This window comes from Narcine bancroftii, chromosome 4 (assembly GCF_036971445.1).
Source record: "Narcine bancroftii isolate sNarBan1 chromosome 4, sNarBan1.hap1, whole genome shotgun sequence".
Taxonomy (NCBI): domain Eukaryota; kingdom Metazoa; phylum Chordata; class Chondrichthyes; order Torpediniformes; family Narcinidae; genus Narcine; species Narcine bancroftii.
Genome location: NC_091472.1, coordinates 292,259,687 through 292,282,023, shown reverse-complemented (window position 1 = coordinate 292,282,023; position 22,337 = coordinate 292,259,687). Strand labels below are relative to the sequence as shown.

The 22,337-nt window shown below is 42.2% G+C and overlaps 1 protein-coding gene across 10 annotated transcripts in view; it reads right to left on the bottom strand.

The window, feature by feature from the left end:
• rbms1a (RNA binding motif, single stranded interacting protein 1a) overlaps positions 1–22,337 on the bottom strand; it is a 309,299-nt gene that overhangs the window by 96,379 nt on the left and 190,583 nt on the right. For all 10 annotated transcript variants that reach the window (XM_069935379.1, XM_069935377.1, XM_069935378.1 and 7 more), the window contains one exon: positions 14,960–15,129. In XM_069935379.1, coding sequence (XP_069791480.1) covers positions 14,960–15,129 — 170 coding nt within the window. The remainder of the gene's footprint in view (positions 1–14,959; positions 15,130–22,337) is intronic.

Genomic DNA, 22,337 nt, shown 5'->3' with positions numbered 1-22,337 from the left:
GACCAAGCCTTTGGAACAAAACGTTGCATGGGTGAAGGGCAGGGCACAGCCTCATGCAGCCACCTGCGGAATTCCCCAGAGCTCGCCCAGGTTCCTTGCCCCCAGCCAGTGGCTGATCTTCGAGATGTGGATCCCCAGCTCCACTTCGATGAAACCAACGCGAACCCCCCCCAACCATGCAGCTCCATTCCCACCACTGCCAGTCGGGATGTTGGAGAACACTGTACATGTTCCTTCAGTCACTTCTGAGTCGCGACTGCACCCTCGGCTCCTTCAGCATTCTCATCATGGGGTTTCTGGTGACCATAAAATTGGCTGTTGCGCTGTTTGGTGTTCTGTGATGTTCGGCACAGTTACTTTTCAAAAGACCAAGTGCCCCAGATTTCCTGAGTCTGGTTTGGCATTTTGGATACTAAATAGTGATGGTCTGAATGAGAACACTTTAATCAATTTGGAGTTGAGAGAGCAGATTTTGACATTGACATAATCTAGCTCCACACAGCAACCAATTCAGTTGTGTGTTGGCAAAACATTTACATATTTGAGCTGATGATTGAGCAATTTGTAAAAGGGGAGCATATCTCATTAAATTATGGCAATTGATACATAATCAGGTGAACATGGTACTTCTATGAGCCTTGATTGATGGGTGGACCCAAAACTAACGCGAGCCCTTATTGACAAGTGGTGTACCAGTGGTTATGATGGGTCCCCTTACCTCTGGGCCTCTAGGGTTCAGCCTACTCAGCCTAATAGTTAATCTGCCAATGAATGTTTCTTAACGTAGGAAACAAACTTAAATCTATTCATTTCATCTGTAACATCAACAGTGGCCTTTCACAATTCTGAGGCCAAATACTAAACCTTTACAAAACTTAATCATAGAATTATTTACCTTTACTTTGCTGTCACTTAGTTTGGTTGAACTATCACAAAATCAACTTGCAGGCAATGTTTTACCCACTACCATAGATGTCTGTTTGATGATGCAACAAGGTCCAAATTTCATTGGCCGGACTGAAGGAATTGAGCTAAACCTTTGTTAAAAAGTATGTGACAACCACCAGGATATAATATATACCCAATTGCATCAGATTTCTGCTCTTTCTAAAATTATACAACAAAACTTAACTACAACAGAACCATCAACCAATCTTTTTTTAAAAAATCTAGATCTGGAAGTATACTCAGCTCCAAAGTATATTAGGCACCCGGAAGCCAGTGCAAACATTAACTGTCAATGGACTACACAGCATTGACCCAGGTTAAGCAAGTAGCTTTGGTCTGAAAAGAGATATATATTAAATTGGTAGTCCTTCAGTTCATGGAAAACATGTTGTTGTGCATTTCATCTGTGGACACAAAGGTGACTTTGCAGCCCCAGTCTGGAAGTGCAGAGTCTAGCACAGTGGGGGCACTGGAAGCCCGTTTCTGTAATAACTGTGGCTGCTGCTTTGTGATGCTATTCACAGTCTTCCATCAGTTTTTGGCAGCGCCTGTGTTCAAAACTGGTGTAGGCTTCATAGCACAGGGCTCAACAATGGGATCTGTCAGCAGCGCAGCTTCTAGTTCTCTTGGCTGGATGACACAGTAGCTTAGGGTTTCCTTCACAGCGTCTTTACAGCACTTGAGTGGATGACTTTGAGGTCTCCTTGCTGTCTTCAGTTCCCTATAGAGCAGCTGACGAGGCATACAGTGGTCATCCATTCTGATGACATTTTCCACCCACTGCATCTGGGATCTGATGATCAGGGATTCAATGCTGATGGACTTCACACAACCCGAGACCTCCAGGTTGGAGACACTGTCTTGCTAACAAATGCCAAAGATGGAATGGAGGGCACGCATGTGGAATTTCTCCAGATGTCTGATGTGATGTTGGTACAGAGTCCAGGTCTCACATCCATATCGGAGAGAAGGGATGACCATAGCTCTTTAGATTTTCAGCTTTGTGGAGATGCTGATGAAGTGTTGATTGAGCCCTCTGGTGGGCAGCCTCCCTAAAACCTGGCTGGCTTTGCTGATCCTGGAGTGAATTTCTTTTTCCAAAGACCCATCCCTCAAGATGATGGTCCCCAAGTACTTGAAGCTGTTTACCTTTGTCAGCTGGATGTCTGAAAAGAGAATGCATACAAAACATCCCTTTTTCAGTGGACTGAAAACAACTCATCTAAGGTGAGAGGACCATACTTCATGTGGGACTGGCAGATACTGATTAATAATCTGCATGGGGTTTGTATGGAAGGATACCTTCAGTAGAATCTTTGCAAGCCATAGTTTTCAATACCCATGTACACTCAGGGCTTGTGGGTTTACTACTCTCAAGAGTTATCTGGATTCCTATTTTAAAGTTAGTGGGTAGAAATTTATAACATTGGTTTCAAGTTTTAATAATATATTTCAGGAGCTATCCCGCTGATATTTCATGCGAGTCCCGAATGTCTCTTCCAACATTAAGCGCACCTACATGTTACCCCAATTTCAAACAGAACAGATTGGAAAAAGTGGGGAACCGTGGAGAACACTTCAGGACAGAGGGGAACGAAAGGGAGCAGGGGGAATGGATTGGAAAAAGTGGGGAACTGTGGGGAAATGTGTATAACAGAGGGGAACCAAAGAGAGCACGGCGAACAGATTGTAAAAAGTGTGGAGCCGTGGGGAACACTGCAGGACAGAGCCCTCCAATCCTCACAGCTTTCTGGATTCATATCAATTTCTCTTCGAGGACCCCTAACTAGTTGTCACAATTCAGGACCTTAATAATATTAATTACAGACAAACTATGCTTTAGATCAGGTGCCAAACTGACATTTAGCTCTAATTAAAACAGAAATAATTCATTGCTATTATTTTCTTGCATATCAAATTATTTCTGTTTCTTGAATTAAGTGTGAGAAATGAGAAAAAGGAAAGTGATGTCAAGACCAAGATTGAAAGGTGCAGCAGGCTCAAGGGTTAATTGGCCTATTCCTGATTTCATATCTTGTGAAAAGCACAAACCGCTTGCAACAATAGGCAGAAAAGTAAAGAGAAAGATATTTATTGGTAATATCGGCTGAACCATCCCTAGAACCACTGCAGAAGAGCAGCAAATAGTTTCTGAATAGGGAAATTATAGCTAAGTATGGATGACATCTTTCAGTGTGAGGGGCACTGGACAAAGTGGTGACTCTCTGTCTGCCTTGTGGTAGACAAAAGTCAAAGAATTTCATGTATGTTACATTCCAAGTGTAGTATTACATGACAATAATGGTGTAGCAGCTCACCGGAGACTTAATCGAACAAGCTTGGGAGGTTCTGAGTGATGTCATGACGTTACAATGTGATTACATCATTTGGAACGAATGGGGTTTTAAAAAGCTGCGTGTGACTGTTTGAATAAAGAACTTTTACTGAACTTCAACTAGACTATATCTGATCATTTTCTTGTTCTTCATTTTGCACTGCGACATAGTTGCTACATTGGTGACCACGACGGGCCCAAACAGATTTTGGTCCCACAGCAGTTTCGCTCAAACTGCCTGTCTTTTGGGCCACTCACCCTGAAGTTTGGTTCGGGCAGGCTGAGGCACAGTTCCATATTCGCAAGATAGAAGTGGATGCCACTAAGTACCATCATGTGGTAAGTGCCCTCAACAGATGGCCTGGGGGACTCCGCCCCTTTGGAGTTAATGGCACTGCCAGATGGCCATTGGCGTTGCTTATTCTTTGACCAGTTGATTTTAGAACATCTGCCAGAAGACATCTGCCTCATGTTGGCTGATGAGGACTTTGATAACCCTCGAACAATGGGCGACCGTGCAAACATTCTGTGGCATGTGAAACAGCAAGGCGCAAGGCCCACAGAAATTAGTGCTGCGTCACACCCTAAAGCCCAAGCTCCACAAATACCGACGGTGAGGGCGAATTTACCCCTGGACAAGCACAACTCCGTGACAATGGCTATGGCAGATGGCCACCATAACAGCTTACTCTGTGTCTGGGACAAACTCTCCCAGTGCAAATTTCTAGTCGATACAGGTGCAGAGGTTAGTGTCCTTCCTCCTTTGGACTTTGACACCCATACCAGGAGCTTGGGTCCGGTGCTCACTGTGGTGAATAACACTTCGATTGGTACATACAGCACAAGGACTATACCCCTGAAATTCAGTGACAATAAGTTCTTGCTGCTGCATCCTGGCCATTGCTGGGGGCTGACTTCCTCAGAGCTGACTCACTGATGGTGGACATAAAAGGGTGCCGGTTGGTGAACACCACAACGTTCCAGACATCCTGCCTTGGAAAAGCCAAACTCCATGCCCTGCGCCTAGATGCTGTGGAGTACTCGAACAATGAATTCACCAAACTTCTTGTGGAGTTTCTGGACATTGTCACTCACCAGTTCTCCACTCCCACTCTCAAACATGGCATCATCACACACCACATCCTCGTCTATGGACCTCCTCCACACGGCTGCCTTCCGCCCGACCAATTGCGGATTGTAAAACAAGAATTCCACAAAGTGGTATAACTTGGAATCATACGCAGGTCTGATAGCCTGTGGGCTTCCTGGCTACATATGGTGCCCAAAGCAATGAGAGAGTGGAAACCTTGCAGGGATAACAGGTTTCTCAACAACGCTACCACTGTTCCCCATATACAGGACTTTACATCTAATCTTCATTGGGTTAGAATATTTTCTAAAATTGTCATGATGCATGGGTACCTGTAAACCTGGAAGATGTGCCCAAGATCTCTAACGTAACACCATTCAGCTTCTGAATTTTTGAGAATGCTTTTTGGGTTCAAAGATGCTGCACAAACATTCCAGCGACTGGTGAATGCAGTGGGGCGTGGCATGGATTTCCTTTTCCTTTTTGTATACTTGGATGACATGCATGTTGCTAACAACTCCCACAAAGAGCACCTGCAGCATCTGTTTTACTCTGCTGCTGCCTCCAGGAGTTCAGGCTAACTCTGAACCCTGCCAAGTGCAAATTTGGGCAGTCCTCTATCGAGTCCTTGGGACATCAGATCAGTAGCAGGGTATTGTTCCATTGCCTAGCAATGTGGAAGCCATCGTCAAATTCACGAGGCATGATATCATCAAAGGCCTCCAGAAATTTGTGGGGATGGTTCATTTTTATCGTCGCTTTCTACTTTCTGAGCACATATTATGAAAATCCTCTTCAACCTCATGTCCAGCAGTGCCAAAGAACTTGAGTGGACGAAGGAAATGACAGTAGCCTTCCAGCAGACCAAAGACACCCTAATGAAGGCAACATTGCTGGTCCATCCACAAATGGATGCACCAACTGCCTTGATGATAGACACGTCCGACGTGGAGGTAGGCGGACTCTTGGAACAGTACACCTTTGGGCAATAGAAGCCTCTAGCATTTTTTAATAGGTACCTCTGCCCTTCGGAAACGAAATGCAGCACATTTGATAGGGAACTGCTGGTGCTGTATCTCGCAGTCAGACACTTCCACTATTTTTTTGGAAGGCAAGGCATTCACCTTCACAAAGGCATCAGATCTCAGGTCACCCCATTAGCAACGCCACCCATCTTATGTATCCGAATTTTCAACCAGGATTGAACACATCTCCAGAAAGAGTAATGTGGTGGCCTGTCATGTTCCTCCATTAAAGCAGTATGTGGCCTCTCTCCAGGTGTAGACTACATGGCACTGGCCAAAGCTCAGCGCCAGGACAAACTCCCAGCTTATAGAACTGCTGTCACAAGCCTGCAACTCTAGGATGTAGTCTTTAGGCTGCAAGGTACCACTCTCCTGTGCAACGCTTCTGCAGGTCTGCCTCACCCTATCGTCCCTGCTGCATGGAGACATTGCATTATCGATTCCATTCACGGACTGTCCCACGCCTCCATTCGAGCAACGGTCCGCCTGATAGCCAACAAATTTGTACGGCATGGACTCAAAAAGCAGGTCATGTACTGGGAAAAGACATGCACAGACCGCCCATCAGCAAAAGTGCAAAAGCACGTTAAGGCACCGCTTCAGCTTTTCCAGCCTCAGCAGTGCAGATTTGACCATGTGCACGTTGACATTGTCAGCCTGCTTCCAGTGTCATGTGGGTCGAGATACTTGTTCATGGTCATTGACAGATTCACTAGTAGCCAGAGGCAGTTCCTACGATGGACTCATCGACTGATTCACATACCAGAGCATTTATTTCAGCCCTCAGACAGGAGGTGCCACTGACTGAAATCTTAGGCAGACTGCAGGAGCGGCTTGCAAAATTAGCCCAAGTTCAAACGTCAAGGCATGGAGCAACAACACCCTTCAACCTATAGGAACTCCAGGACTGCGAGTTTGTGTTTGGGCATAGAGGTGCACACAGATCACCCTTACGGAGGACTTCTGAGGGCCCCTTCAGAGTGCTACGAAGCAATCGTACAGCTTGTGTACTGGTCATTGGGGGGCATCCAGAGACATTTACAATTGACCGACTAAAGCCTGCTCATCTTGACCTTGATCGACCCTTGCCATGACCCCTAATGTGAAGGCAGAGTCGACCGTCCAAGACTGGTGGACAGTAATGACACCAGAGCTTTTGCCTCCTATCGCCAATTCTGGGGGGGTGTCATGTAGTGGCTCACCTGAGGCTTAATTGAACCGGCTCGGGAGGTTCCGAGTGACGTCATGACGTCACAGTCCGACGATGTCATTTAGAACGCACGGGGTTTTTAAAAGCTTGCTGTTTGAATAGACAACTTTTACTGAACTTTGTCGGACTTTTAATGGACTACGTCTGACATTTTCTCGTTCTTCATTTTGCACTGCGACACAGTTGATACAATGGAACCTTTACAATAAAATTGTTTATACATTACAAAAAAATAGATGTAAGGATCTTATTTTTAAAATTTAAAAAAATATTTTCAATCAACATGGATTTACAAAACAAACAAAATCAAAGAAAAAGAATGATATGATCTTGGAAGCTGTTCAGAGATTTCCTGGACTGATATAACCATATAACCATTAACGGAGCGAAAACAGGCCATGTTGGCCTTTCGAGTCCGCACCGGTTCACTGATTTTGTGCGCCCTCTTCAGGCATTGGTCCCGGTAGATCTTCATTCAATAACGATGGGCGAATTCAATTCATTTCGTTTGGCAAGTCTTGCGAAAACACATCAGTGGATGGGCACGGACGGGTACGCACTGCCAAATGGCCAAGGTCCACAAGTACACTAAGGCACTTTTTTGAACAGTGGGAGGAAACCGAAGTCCCCGGATGAAACCCACGCAGACATGAGGAGAACGCACCAACTCCCCACAGACAGCTGCTAAAAGATATGAGATTTGTCTTATGAAAAATAAGTTTAAGTTGCAGAATTCATGGGGAAAAGACAGAGAATAATCTGTGATAGGCTGAGGTCAGGCTTTGCCATGAGGAACATTGTAGAAATTATCTGATGGATCAGTTATTAGGGCAGATAGAGACAGAAATTAGCAAGTTATGAAATGACAGATTAGAGAGTACAAACAAAATAGCAGAGGTTGCAAAATGCTGAATTATTAGACCATGTCCAGCAGATCAATAAGGCTCCTCTGAGTAAAGAAAACTGAGCCAGTATCACAGGTGGATGATTTTCATCAGAAATGGCTCATTCTGATGTAAACAAAAAAATTATCCAATGTTAAGTTTGAAATGAAATACTGAAATTTGCCAAATGACCAGATAGAAGACAAGGTGATGCTCCTCAAGCTTGCATTAGCCCTTTTTAAAATGTGTCAGTGGTCACAGACAGATAGTTGAGTGGGAGAGCGAGATGGAGAGCTAAAGTGGCAGGCATCAGAAAACACAAGTTGCCCAGGAGCTGAAATACAGTAAAGTACCAAAGAAGGAAGAATCAACACATTATCACAATTATCAAATTCTGCACTATTGTTTATAAATACAAAATTACACAGCATGCCAATCCTTAAAAGCAGAAAACAGGAAAAAAAGAAGAGAAAAAAGAAAAAGAGAAAGACCCCCATCCCCGCCCCAAAGGAAAAGGAAAAAAGAGGTAATTCTCTCATATAATGTGACAAAATCATCTGTTTTCCAAAAGTATTAATTATATAGAGATGAAACATTACATGATTCATCCACAGCTTACTTCCTCCCTTAAGGGATAAATGTCTTGACAAAGACATCACTAGGGATACTGGAGTTATTGGAGACTAGAGGGGGGATCATCAAAGGTGTATATCTTAAATACGAGTTCCATATTCTTAAAAACATGATTTAACAATTTCTGAGGTTGTAAGTTATCATTTCCAGGGGAACACAACTATGCATTTCTGACTTCCAGCTGGTCAGACTCAGTTGGGAATCAGATTTCTAAGTAATAGCTATGCGTTTCTTGGCTACCGCTACAGCGAGTTTAATAAATTTCAAATGATATTTCAACAGCCTCATTTTAGTTCTTATATCTGCTAATTTCCACAATAAAAACAATTCTGGCACCTGAGGGTATTGAATTTGGTAACTTGTTCCAGGAGATTACCCAAATCTTCCCAGAAGCAAGGATCTTATTTGCAGAAATGTACATAAAGGCATGATAATGGATAACATTCTGATATGATTTGGACAATTTAGGCCCACTTTCTTCCCACACTTTGCCTTCTGCCAGTCATTTATTCACGCTGGTACCTATCCTGTAATACCCTTGGCTCCCATCTTGTTTAGCAGCCTGATGTGCGGCACATTGTCAAAGGCCCTGTGAAACTTCAAGAAAACAACAACCACCAACCCTCCTTTGTCTTTTGTGGTTGTCACTTCCTCTAACAATTCCAATTGATTTGTCAGGCAAGATTTCCCCTGAAGTAAATCATGCTGACTTCGGCCTGTTTTATCATATATAGAGGTACTAACTAGACAGAATCCCTTGTTCCTGTCCTGTCCTGTTCTGTCTCCTTCCTATTAGGGAACAAGACAGGACAGGTGACAGAAGTATGTGTAGAGAACATTTTGGGTCTAGTGATCATAATGCCATTAGTTTCAAGTTAATTATGGAGAAGGATAGATCTGGAGCCTCAGGTTGAAATTCAATTTTGAAGAAATGGGAAAGGATCTAGAATGTGTGGATTGGGATAAGTTATTTTCTGGCAAGGATGCGTGACGTAAGTGGAAGAGCTTCAAAGGTAAAATTTTGAGAGTACAGAGTTTTTAAATTCCTGTCAGGATTAAAGGCAAAGTTAGCAGGCATGGGGAACCTATGGTTTTTGAGGGATATTGGGGATATGATTTGGAAGAAGAGAGGTATATAGCAGGTATTGGCAAAATGGTGCAAATGATGTATTGAGGAGTATAAAACTGCAAGGAAAAACTCAAGAAAGAAATCAGAAAGACTAAAAGAAGGCATAAGGTTGCTTTGGCAGACAATGTGAAGGAGAATCCCAAGGATTTCCACAGGCATATTAAGAGTAAAAGGATAGAAAGGGATTAAATTGGACCCCTTGAAGATCAGAGTGGGGGTGATCTTAAATTTTTTTTTGCATCAGTATTCACTCAGGAAATGGGCACAAAACCTTGAGGGTAAGGAAAACAAGCAGTGAGATCATGGAACCTATACAGATTAAAGGAGGAGGAGGAGTGTGCTTTGTGTGTGGTAGATAGTGTTTAACCAATCTTATAGAGTTTTTTCATGGCGGTTACCAGTAAAGCTGATGAAGGAAAGACCGTGGATGTTGCCTACATGGACTTTAGTAAGCCCTTTGAGAAGAACCCACTTGGGAGATTAATCAAGAAGGTTCAACGCTTAGTATTCATGATGAGGTTGTAAATCTGATTCTATGGGAGAAGCCAGAGAGTGGTATTGGATGATTGCTTCCCAGATGAGAGGCCTGTGACCAGTAGTGCGCCTCAGGGATCTGTGATGGGACCATTGCTGTTTGATAATGTGAGGTGTTGCATTTTGGAAGGACAAACCAAGAAAGGACATATACAGTAAATGGTAGGGCACTGAGGAATGTGGTAGAACAGAGGGATATGGGAATATCAATACATAATTCCCTGAAAGTGGCATCAGGTAGATTCAGTTGTAAAGAGAGCTTTTAGCATATTAGCCTTCATAAATCAAAGTACTGAGTATAGGAGTTAGGATGTTATGGTAAAGTTGTACAAGACATTGATGAAGCCAAATTTGGAGTATTATGTGCAGTTTGGTTACCTAACTTACAGGAAAGATATCAATAAGATTGAAAGAGTGCAGAGAATATTTATAGGATGTTGCTTGGACTTCAGCAACTGAGTTACAGGGAAAGGTGAAACAGGGTAGGACTTTATTCCCTGCTGCATAGAATGACGGGGAAATTTAATAGAGGCATTCAAAATTATGAGGGCTATAGCAGAGTAAATGTAGGTATGCTTTTTCTACTGAGGGTAGATGAGATACAAACCAGAGGACATGGGTTAAGGTTGAAAGGGGAAAGTTTGAGGGAAACTTCTTCACTGAAAGAGCGGTGGGAGTGTGGAACGAGCTGCCAGCTGAAGTGGTGAATGTTGTCTCAATTTCAACATGTAAGGAGAATATGGACAGGTATATGGATGGTCGGGCTATGGAGTGCTATGGACTGGGTGCAGGTCAATGGGACTAAGCAGAATAATTGTTCTGCACAAAGTAAAAAGGCTGAGGGGACCCATTTCTGTGCTGTAATGTTCTATGGTTCTATGTGCTTTCAAATACTTCAAAACCTTATCCTTAATTACCCTGGACAATGAAGATTTAAGCTTCCTGAACACTTTTGGGTGTATTTTATGGTTTTTGGGCTGCTGATAACAAAAATTACCTTAATATTTTCCTATCATGTATTGTTTTTTAGATATAATAAACCTATTTTTGTGATTTCTTTCATATTTTATGTCTACTAATATTTTGGCCACAAAGCAAGCTGTTTTGGCCAGTCCAAGCATGCCTGAGCATGCCCTCAGTGCAGGTGCTGTGCAAATATTGTCTTAGGCCTGGGCATGTTAGTCAGGATAGATGCATGCAGGCTAAAAAAAAAGCAGCTCACACATAGAGATGCTCTGCATCATATTGATTATAGATTGAACGCATGTTGATTCATGTGTTCTTCAGGCAATAGCATTGTGAGTGTACTTAACAATACAATTTATTTTCTTCAGGAAGATTCAAAACAGCAGAAATGTCTTGTCTGCAATGCAACAGCTGCAAATACATTCTGTTAAATTTGTGCTGAGTATACAAGGCTCAAAGACGCAACATGACTGCACTTACTAAGAGAAAGTATGAGCTGTACTTTGGTTGTAAAATTGGTAACCAAGACCATTATGCTGTCAGCCACTTCAACATCTTCTGATTTATTCACAGAAACTCCTGCCATTCCTGCTCTACAGTTATCCCTGCAAAGATCCCCTTCTAATCAACTTTGGCCATTTCCTCTCTCATGCCTCTATAGTTACCTTTATTCAACTGTAATACCAGCATGTCTGATTTTAGCTTCTCCCTCTCAAACTCATATTGTGATCACTGCCTTCTCCTTTACCTTAAGCTCCCTCATCAAATCTGATTCATGAACAGTTTCTATTCAAAAATTGCCTTTTTTTCTAGTGAGCTTGACCACAGGTTGTGATGAAAAGCCACCTCATCTGCATTCCGCAAATTCTTTCTCTTGGGATCTAGTGCCATTCTGATTTTCCCAGTCTACCAGCATATTGAAGTCCACCATGACCACTGTAACAATGCCTTTCTTACACACCTTCTCTAACTCAGACTGCAATTTGTAATCCGCATCCTTGCAATTATTTGGAGACCAGTGTACAACTCCCATCAGGGTAATTTTACACTTTCAGATTCTCAATTCCACACACTAAGCATTCTACTGCTTCTGAATCTATGTATCTTCTTACTAAGGATTTGATTTTTTTTAAACCAACAGAGCCACTCTACTTCCTCTGTCCATGTGCTTGCCTTTTGGATAGGATGTGTATCCTTGGATGTTTAGCTCCGAGCTGTGATCCTTCTTCAGCCACAACTCCTATGCCCACAACAATGTACCTGTCAATTCCAGGCAATGCTTTAAGCTCATCTACCTTGTTTCATACACTGCTTGGTGACACACTTCAATTAAGTTTTTAACCTCTTGTGTATGTGATCAGCCAACTTTGCCCAAAGAGTAAAGCAATGGGTATAGAATATGTGGAAGGAAAGCTTTTGGCTCTCTTCTTTCTTCCATAATATCCCTTAAAAGCCAATTCTTTTGCCAAACTCTCAGTTGCCTGTATGTCTTTTTTATTTTTTTTTGGCTCATAGAATTCTGGGACTAATTGTAATGTGCAAAATTATCACAACCAGGTACCAAACTAAACTATCTCTTATAATAAATATTTCCTTCCTCGCTTCAAGCATAATGTTTTTTTTAATACTTTGAAAGCTCCTGAAAAGTTAAGGACCCTTTGTAGAGATATTTGATTTGTTGACCCTACTTTCTATTCTCCATTTTGTATTTGAGATACAAATTTGTCCATGGTCATGCAACAATGTATTTAAACATCAAATTTACCTGGCAGGAAAACAGACCTCTTAATAAAGTTATTTCCAGGGGTGCAGTGCTGCTGGAGCTCATTGGAGCGCTGCTCTGGCACCTCATGGGGCTTCTCTGGGCACCCCCCGCCCCTCCAAGCGCTATTCTGGACGTTCAAGGAACCTGTTCTTCCATGACTGGTCATCCTCCTTTATCGTTCTACCGTTCGCTCTCAATTATACAACACCAAATACAGTATGGCACCACCAAAGCCAAGTCTCACGAGACCTCTGTTGCCGTTTTTGGCGAGCTCTGGCACCTAAAAGATTAGCACTGCACCCCTTGTTATTTCATGTTTAAAAAAATTCTTCCTAGATCTAAAGTACAGAGAAAGATTAAGGAGACTGGGACTTTATTCATTGGAACGTAGATGGTTGAGAGGAGATTTGATATGTATTTACAATTATGAAGTAAATAGATAGACAAGACGTGAGTAGACTCTTTCCCCTGAGGTCAGGGGAGGTTGGAACAAGAGGGAATAAGTTAAGGGTAAGGGGGCAAAACTGTAGGCAAAACTCAGAGAGTGGTGGCAGAAAGGAATGATCTTTCAGAGGAGTTAGTTGCAGCAGGGTCCTTTCTGTCATTTAAGAGAAGGTTGGATGTGTACATGGATATGAGGGGGTTGGAGGGTTATGGGCAGAGTGGGAGGGGGGGAACTAGTGGAGTTGTTCAAGTGAACCGGTGTGGACTTGAAGGGCCAGTATGGCGCTGTAAACTGTTATATGGTTATATGGTTATATTGCCACTGAAATTATTAAGAAAATAAAGTTAATCATGTTACAACTAAGTCAGTTACCAGAGACAAAATTATATTACTTGATAATACAAGTTCAGATGATCAATATGAATTAGTTTATCAATGACTTGATTTTAAATAATTCAAAATTTTTTGAAGTATAATGCAATTAAATCAAATTATTTATTATATAGCCAGATACACTTGAGCCATTTTCTTTCTTTCTTTGGCTTGGCTTCGCAGACGAAGATTAATGGAGGGGTCAGCTGCAGGCTCGTTTGTGGCTGACAAGTCCGATGCGGGACAGGCAGACATGGTTGCAGTGGTTGCAAGGGAAAATTGGTTGGTTGGGGTTGGGTTTTTCCTCCTTTGTCTTTTGTCAGTGAGGTGGGCTCTGCGGTCTTCTTCAAAGGAGGTTGCTGCCCGCCAAACTGTGAGGCGCCAAGGTGCACTGTTGGAGGCGATATCAGCCCACTGGCGGTGGTCAATGGGGCAGTCACCAAGAAATTTCTTTAGGCAGTCCTTGTACCTCTTCTTTGGTGCACCTCTGTCTCGATGGCCAGTGGAGAGCTCGCCATATAACACGATCTTGGGAAGGCGATGGTCCTCCATTCTGGAGACGTGACCTACCCAGCGCAGTTTGATCTTCAGCAGCGTGGATTCGATGCTGTCGGCCTCTGCCATCTCGAGTACTTCGATGTTGGTGATGAAGTCGCTCCAATGAATGTTGAGGATGGAGCGGAGACAACGCTGGTGGAAGCGTTCCAGGAGCCGTAGGTGATGCCGGTAGAGGACCCATGATTCGGAGCCGAACAGGAGTGTGGGTATGACAACGGCTCTGTATACGCTAATCTTATTGAGGTTTTGCAGTTGGTTGTTTTTCCAGACTCTTTTGTGTTGTCTTCCAAAGGCGCTATTTGCCTTGGCGAGTCTGTTGTCTATCTCATTGTCGATCCTTGCATCCGATGAAATGGTGCAACCGAGATAGGTAAACTGGTTGACCGTTTTGAGTTTTGTGTGCCCGATGGTAGTCATGGTGGGGAGCTGGCTGATGGAGGACCTCTGTTTTCTTCAGGCTGACTTCCAGGCCAAACATTTTGGCAGTTTCCGCAAAACAGGACGTCAAGCGCTGAAGAGCTGGCTCTGAATGGACAACTAAAGCGGCATCGTCTGCAAAGAGTAGTTCACGGACAAGTTGCTCTTGCGTCTTGGTGTGAGCTTGCAGGCGCCTCAGATTGAACATACAACTATGAAAACTAAATATACAAATTGCCCCTGACTTACAATGATCCAATTACAATTTTTCAAAGTTACGATGGTAGGATCCGTACTGTACCTCGAATTTTGGCTAGGCAAGACTGTATACATTGTCTCCCCACAACCCTGTATCAATCCCCACACTGATCCCACTGCACTGCCCCGCTCTCTCCTGACAGCCCTGTGTTGGCCCCCTTTTTCAACATGATTTTTTTCGACAGAAGTTGAGGACCACCTACAATTTAAATGCAGTCACATGGAAGTATTTAGTTTTCATTTACAAAATTAATTTAAATGCTCTTATCCAAGTTAATTCTGGTAAAACCTCCTCCACAGGTAATTAAAAAAAGCAGATAATACCAAATTTTAAAATGTACAATAACGAATGGGATCAAATGGTTAGGATAGGATTTCAGCAATACTTACGGCTGGCAGAGTTTTACCAGATCTTGATCAGTAGTGCTTGGTGGCAGTCCTCGGATATAAAGGTTTGTCTTACTAAGCTGTTCCCATCCTGCATTATTATTGCCACTACTGTTATTGTTCATGAGGGGACTGGGTGGGGCCATTGGATGCGAGGTGGGTACACAGGCAGCCTGCAAAGCAAATAAAAAGTATTTCATTTCAGCTCAGATTTTATAGTCACAATTTTATTAAACCTACTTGGCACTCTACATCTTTCCAAAATATACACTGCATCACATTTGCAAAATGTTCTTAACAATTCAAGCAAGCAAAAGTTTTCATCAATATACAAAAACCAAATCCTATATTGTGTATCCACTACTGCTAAAATTGAGGTGTAATAGTTGAAGGGAATGGGAATAAGTCTACAAGTCCTTTTGGGTTCAGATGATGATGATGATGCTCCAAGTCTTAAATTAATTTACACCAATCACAAATGGTTTTTCTACCCCAATATTCTTTGAACTTTCTATTTACTCTTGAATTCCATTCTTCTCAATTGTACATGTAAAAAGGCACTTTTGGCTAAACTGGATAGTACTAGAAGCAATGAATACACCACTCCAATTTCCTACTTTGTTTATTGCCACGATTTTGACATTCGACTGGAACTAAACAGATGTATTATATTAGTGCCAATAGATCCCTGAGTCAGTTCAACTTTCCTTGCATTTTTTAAAGCTAGCCTGAACCTTGTAAAGACTAGGTGCACTGTGACACTCAGAAGAGATCTGCCTCTGTATTTTGAAATGCACTTGAATCTGAAAGAGAGATACACTGTACTGTGAGGTTGCTGCAGGCCTCCAGACACATACTGAAAAGTCATTCACAGAAATAGCAACAGGAAAAAAAATGAACAGTCAATCCCCAAAGACATATGTACAACACATATGGTGAGGTTAGTGAATGAATTTTCCAACTCCATTTTCCATTATCTGAAACAGTGGCAGTGCACACTGCTCACTGCATGTTCCCTCAACATCAGCAAAACTAAGGTAGTTCAAGTTCAAGTTCAAATTTATTGTCAGATCACACATGACATCATACACAATCCTGAGATTCTTTTTCCTGCGAGCCAGGTAGAATTTCTACTTATCAATAGTGCAAAAAAAACTGTACTTAAGAAAATGTAAACAAGGAAAGAAGGGCAAACAATCTGACTGTGCAATACAGAAAATAAATATTAAATAATGTGCAAAGTAAGAGACCTTAAACGAGTCTCTTGTTGAATTTGTTGCTCAGGATTCTGATGGTGCAAATGTTCCTGAACCTGGTGGTATGAGTCTTATGGCACCTTTCCTCTTTCCTGATGGCAGCAGTGAGAACAGAGCCTGTCCTGGGCAGTGTGGATCCTTGATGATTTCTGATGCTCTCCGACAGCAGCGTTCCATGTAGATTTTCTCGATGGTTGGGAGGGTCTTGCCTGTGGTGCACTGGGCTGTGTCCACTATCTTTTGCAAGACTTTCAGCTCAGAAGTATTGGTGCACCATACCAGGCCGTGATGCAGCCAGTCAGCATACTTTCCACATCTATAGCAATTTGCCAAGGTTTTCAGTGTCATATCAAACCTCAGCAAACTCCTGAGTAAGTAAAGGTGCTGACGTGCTATCTTCACGATGACATTTATAGTTGTGCATCAGGGTGGACCGTCTCTGGTTTATTGACCACATCATGCAGCTCTGCAAGTGCCAGTGTCAGAAGGGATATACACTCCAGTGAAAATCACTGATGAGAACTCTCAGGGTAGAAAAAAGGGTCTGCTTTTAATTGAGATTTGCACCAAAGCATTGGAGCAGGAGATCAACATGCTCCAGTATCCTTGCACCAGCCATTATTAACTGAACCCTTTCACCTTAAATTCATGGCCTCTGGTTACTGATTCACATACTCTGGGCGTAAGACTTTGCATTTACCCGATCTATTCCTCTCATTTTTTGATACACCTCTACGAGATCACCCCTCATTTTCCTGTGCTACAAGGAATAAAGCCCTAGACTGCTCCGCCTCTCCCTCCAGCTCAGACCCACAGTTATGGCAACATTGTTGTAAATCTTCTCTGCATCCTCTCCATCAAGAGATCTTTCCTGCAGCACAATGACCAAAACTGAACGCGATACTTCAAATGGAGTCTTGTACAATGGTAACATGACCTCCCAATTTCTATACTGAATACTCAAATGGATAAAGGCTAATGTGCTAAAAAGCCTTTTTGACCATCCTATCTCCATGTGATGCCACTATCAAGATACTATGTATCTATACTCCTAGATCCCTCTGCTCTACAATATTCTCCAGATCCTCACCATTCATTGTGTGGTTCCTACACAAAATCCAACTCCTTACATTTCTCTGTAATCAATTCCAATAACCATTCCTTTGCCCATCTACCTAAATGATCAAGATCCTGATGTAATTTTTGGCAAATATCTTCATTATCTTGAATACCAGACACTTTGGTGTCATCAGCAAACTTGCTGATCATGCCATGTAGGTTTTCATTTAAATCATTGATATAGATGACGATCAGTGATGGGCCCAGCACCGAACCCTGTGGCACACCCCTCGTCTCAGGCCTGTAGTCTGAAAAACAACCTTCCACCATCACATTCTGCTTTCTACCACAAAGACCATTTTCAATCCGATCTGCTACCTCATCCCCTACATCTAACCTTCCAGAGCTGCCTTATAGAAGGCTTTTGCTGAAATTCCTACAACTAACATCTGCAGCTCTGTTCCCGTCAACCTTCTTTGTCTCAAATCAATTAGATTAGTGAGACACAACCTCCCATTTACAAAACCATGCTGAACCCATACCAACTATCCCTAATTAGCCTTGTCCGTCCAGATGCACATACATCTTCTCCCTCAGAATACTCTCTCGTAATTTACCAACCACAGATGCAAGACTCACTGGCACTTTCCTGCAGCCTTTTTTGAAGAGAGACACAACATTTGCCGTCCTCCAGTCCTCTGGCACCTCACTTGTACTTAATGATGACTCACAAATTTCACCCAGCAGAATTATAGTTTCGTCTCTAGCTTCCCATGGAGACCATGGCTATCTGATGAAGCCCAGGAGATTTGTCTACCTTTATCCACATCAGTTCTTTTAGCACTTCCTCAATTGTAATCATAACTGATCTCAAGACACTACCACTGATTCCTCAGTCCTCATGTCTTTCTCCACAGTACAAAAGGAGAAGTACCTATTAAGGACCTTGCCTATCTCCTGTGGTTCCACACAGAGCTGACCACATTTACTTCAGAGGGGTCCAATTTTTCTCTGGTTACCTTTATTCCTCTTTTTGTGTTTATGATCTCTTGGGATTATCCATAATATTTACCTGGCAGAACTATCTCCTGTCCCCTGGAAATGCATCTGAGTGCTTAGCAAGGTCATGCTGTACAATCAAACTTTTGCTGCTTTATCCATTGGCTCGATTGATGAAGATCAAAACCCATTCTTACCACCACTTTCCGATAAATTATAATATGTCATAACCGTGATGGTGTACCATTTCCTTCCTTGTGTATTCAGAAAAAAAACATTTTATGACAGAACCTTCTTAATCACAGAAATCCCTTTCAGATAAGTACCACAAGCAACATACAGAAAATAATGTGGCACATAAGAAAGGGAGAAAGCAACCAACAAGAATGAATAAAGGTAAGGGAAGGAACAGCAAGTAATTTTAGAAGCAGTAACAAAGTGAGGGAGAAATTAGCAGATGACCCACATCTGTATAAGCCTTAAATCAGCAAGAACATACTCACAAGTGAAAGCAACTTCCTTTCAACTATCTCATTTCACATTCAGTTTCCTGAATTCTATTTTTATTCCTAGTTCAGCGTCAACTACAAATTGAGCTATATGGATGGTAGTTGTGACATCAGTTGAAAACTAGAACATCAACATGATTCCCTTCCCATCTCAACATGATTAATTTAATCAGTTGCATTCTTGCCAGTCACCAATTCTTAAAATAACAGAAACAAGCCCTTTAACTCACCGAGTCCACACAGATCATGAAACATCCAACAACACTCTACCCAGTTTGGTAATGAAGGTAACAAGGTGAGGGGGTTGACATTATCAGCAGGCTGGGCAGGAATGGGAAAATAAACTGATGATTCAGTTGCGTGTCAAGAGGGAGATTGAGACTTGGTCTTTCATTAGGGAATTAAAACATCATTGGGTTGTATTGGGATTTGAGAAAAGAAATGAGAGCCCAAAAGTGATCAGTATTAAGAGGGAGCAATGGAAATAGTTCCCCAAGGACAAATGAATCCATCGAATCCTTCATTTGCTATTGACATGATTCTGCATCCATTTTTGCTAAGAGAACACAAGTGATCCAAATACCATCAATTTTGATCATATACAAAAGCAAAACATTGAAGTTATTAGAAATCAAGAGTGAAAACATAAAATGCTGAAAGATTTTGTAAGCCTGTCACATCATTGGAGGAGTGAGAGACTTTGTATTTTGAATTGATAAGCATTCATTTGAATGCCGGAGATTGAGTCGTAGAATGGGATGGAGATTTAAGAGGTACCTAGACTCTAGTCCAGGGGTTCCCAACCTTTTTGTTTCTATGTACCCCTTAGGCATTTTTATAGGTTCCCGTGTCCCCCTAAAAATTAAGGATAAAAAATACACGACGTTGTGCAATCTGACTGCAGATTACAACACCATGTATTGTACAGTAGTGGTTATTCTCTTCGACCCAATGTACCCCCTGAAAAGTGCAAATGTACCACTGGGGATACATGTACCCCAGGTTGGGAATCCCTGTTCTAGACGAAAGCCCAGATCTGAAACAATCTAGCTGTGGATACAATAGAACAGGGTATAATTATAATGTTCAAAAAGGCATTTGGACAGATACAGGGATAGGAAGAGCTTAGAAGGATCAAATACAAACAAAACAATCCCAAAATACAGCACAACTCTGATGAACCAAAATCGATTTCTCCAAATTTTTTAAAAATTTCGGATAAATGAGGATATCTGAAATAAATCAGAAATCCTTAATTATCTGAAATTTTTTTGGAGGTGAACTGACCTCACAGATTGAAAAAAAATTAACCCGCCATGAAATTAGAACCATGTTTCAGGTAACTCCCTCCCTTCTCTTTCCATTTCTTCTTTCCTCGCCAACTCTCCCTCTAAACTGCATGCCACTGTCTCTCAGCTGCAAGCGGTCGGAAGAATCCCTTGTCCTGGCATCATCAAAGAGACCGGCATCCCAGGCAGGAGTGGGACCTCAGTTGTGTTCCCTCCCTCCTCTCCCCTCCATCCTTGGCACAGCAGAGCTCCCAATGCCGACTCCGAACCCTCCCTTCAGTCTACCACTGCACACTGGACTCCCTTAGGCCTAGGGGAGGATTCAGGAGCTCTAGTGACTGGTAGGGTCAGGAGCCCGCCAACTCGCCAGTGAATGTTCCAGTGGCCCGGGAAGCCTCCCCAAGGATCAGCAGTGACAGTTGGGAGGCCTCAGTGATCAGCAGCGATGCTGGGATTCGCCACAGCCGTTGGGATTTCTCGGTGATCGGCCACATCCAGTTTTTTTTTGGTGAGAATTAAACATTATTTTACTGCTTAAAAAGCTTTCCCTTGTTGTTTTTTGTTGTTTAAACATTGATACAAGTGATTTGCTGTTGCAACTGGGCTGTTTTTAAAAAATAACCAGTTTTCTGAAAAAAAATTATCTGACATTGGCCTACATTTATCTGACATAGGCCCAGTCCCAACCATTTCAGATAACTGGAGTTGTAGTGTATCAACTTTGTTCACAAGGATGAGTTCACCTCAAGATCCCATTTCATGTTGCACGACTATAAGTTATAGAGTATAGAAACAGGACCTTCATCACAACTTGACCATGCCAATCATATACGAAGCTAGTTCCATTGGCCAGTTTGGTCCATTTGTTTCAAACTCTTTCCTATCCATGATTTGGTTCAAATTCCTTTTAAATAATGTAACTGTACTCCCTTCAACCTCTTCCTCTCGCTTCTATTCCTGTATAAACACTACTTTCCATTGAAAAAATTACCTTTCAGGTCCCTTCTCACCTTAAAACTATGCATCCAATTTTAGCTTTCCTTATTGAGAAAAATGATTGTATAATTCCTGTTATATATTCCCCTCATAAGTTTGTACATCACAGCAAGGACTCCCACCCCATCTGCCTATTACACTCCAGGGAAAAGAGCTCCACAGCCTATCTAGTATCTCCTTGTAACTCAAGCTCTCTCTCCCATCAGCATCCCTGTAACTTCTTTCCCATATCTGGGCTACCAGAATTGTACACAATAGTTCAGTACAGTGTCATCAGAATCTTGTACAGCTGAAACATGACATAACAACTCTTGTACTCCAGTGCCTCATGTGATGAAGGCAAGCATGTGATGAAGGCAAGCATGCCATACCCTTCTTCACCCCCTTTTCTATCTGCGTCACTATTTTCAGGAAGGTACAAATTGATACCCCTAGGTCTCTCCATTTTACAAAATTCCTTCGGCCCCCTCATTTACTTCTCATGTCACTCTCTGGTTTAACTTTCCAAAATTCAGCCCTTCACAACTTTCAGAGTTAAAATTCCATCTGCCATTCCTTAGACCACTTTTCCAATTGATCTAAACCTTACATTACTTTCTTCATTGTTTACCATATCACCAATTTTGGTGTCATTCAGGAACTTACTATGAAACCTAGAACTTCATTCAAATTATTGATATACATGATTAACAGCAGGGACCACAGCAATGATCCCTGCAGCACACCTTGAGTCACAGGCCTCCATTTGTATGATAAGAAAAAATGAAAATACCTTCCAAGATTCTGACAGGAAATTGGTATGCTGACTCAATGGCCACTGAGTCCACCACCACACACAAGTTTAAGTTTACTGATATATGTTGTAAAATACTTAGTACAGTGAGAAGGGATCTTCTGTGAGGAGACTAACAGTTTATCTCTAACATTCATACAACAATGTAAAGAGCACAGTTGCAGAGTGCAGTATTGCAATGAAAAGATCAATTAACATCAAGGGCTGTATGAGAGCACCATTATGGGATTTTTCAGGAGCCTGATGGTTTGAGGGAAGAAATTATTTTGAAGCTTGTTGGCATGCACTTTTTACACAATTAAGCCTTCTCCCTGATGAGAGGAAGGAAAAAAGGGAAGAGAGCATGTCTGGAGCATTATGGGTCATTCAGTACATTGGCTGCTTTTCCTCCTGTCAGGAAGATTTTCAAATCAGAGATCACATACTACCAGATTCAGCGTTTCAGTTTGTTTATAATATCACTAGATTGAGATTCAAAAG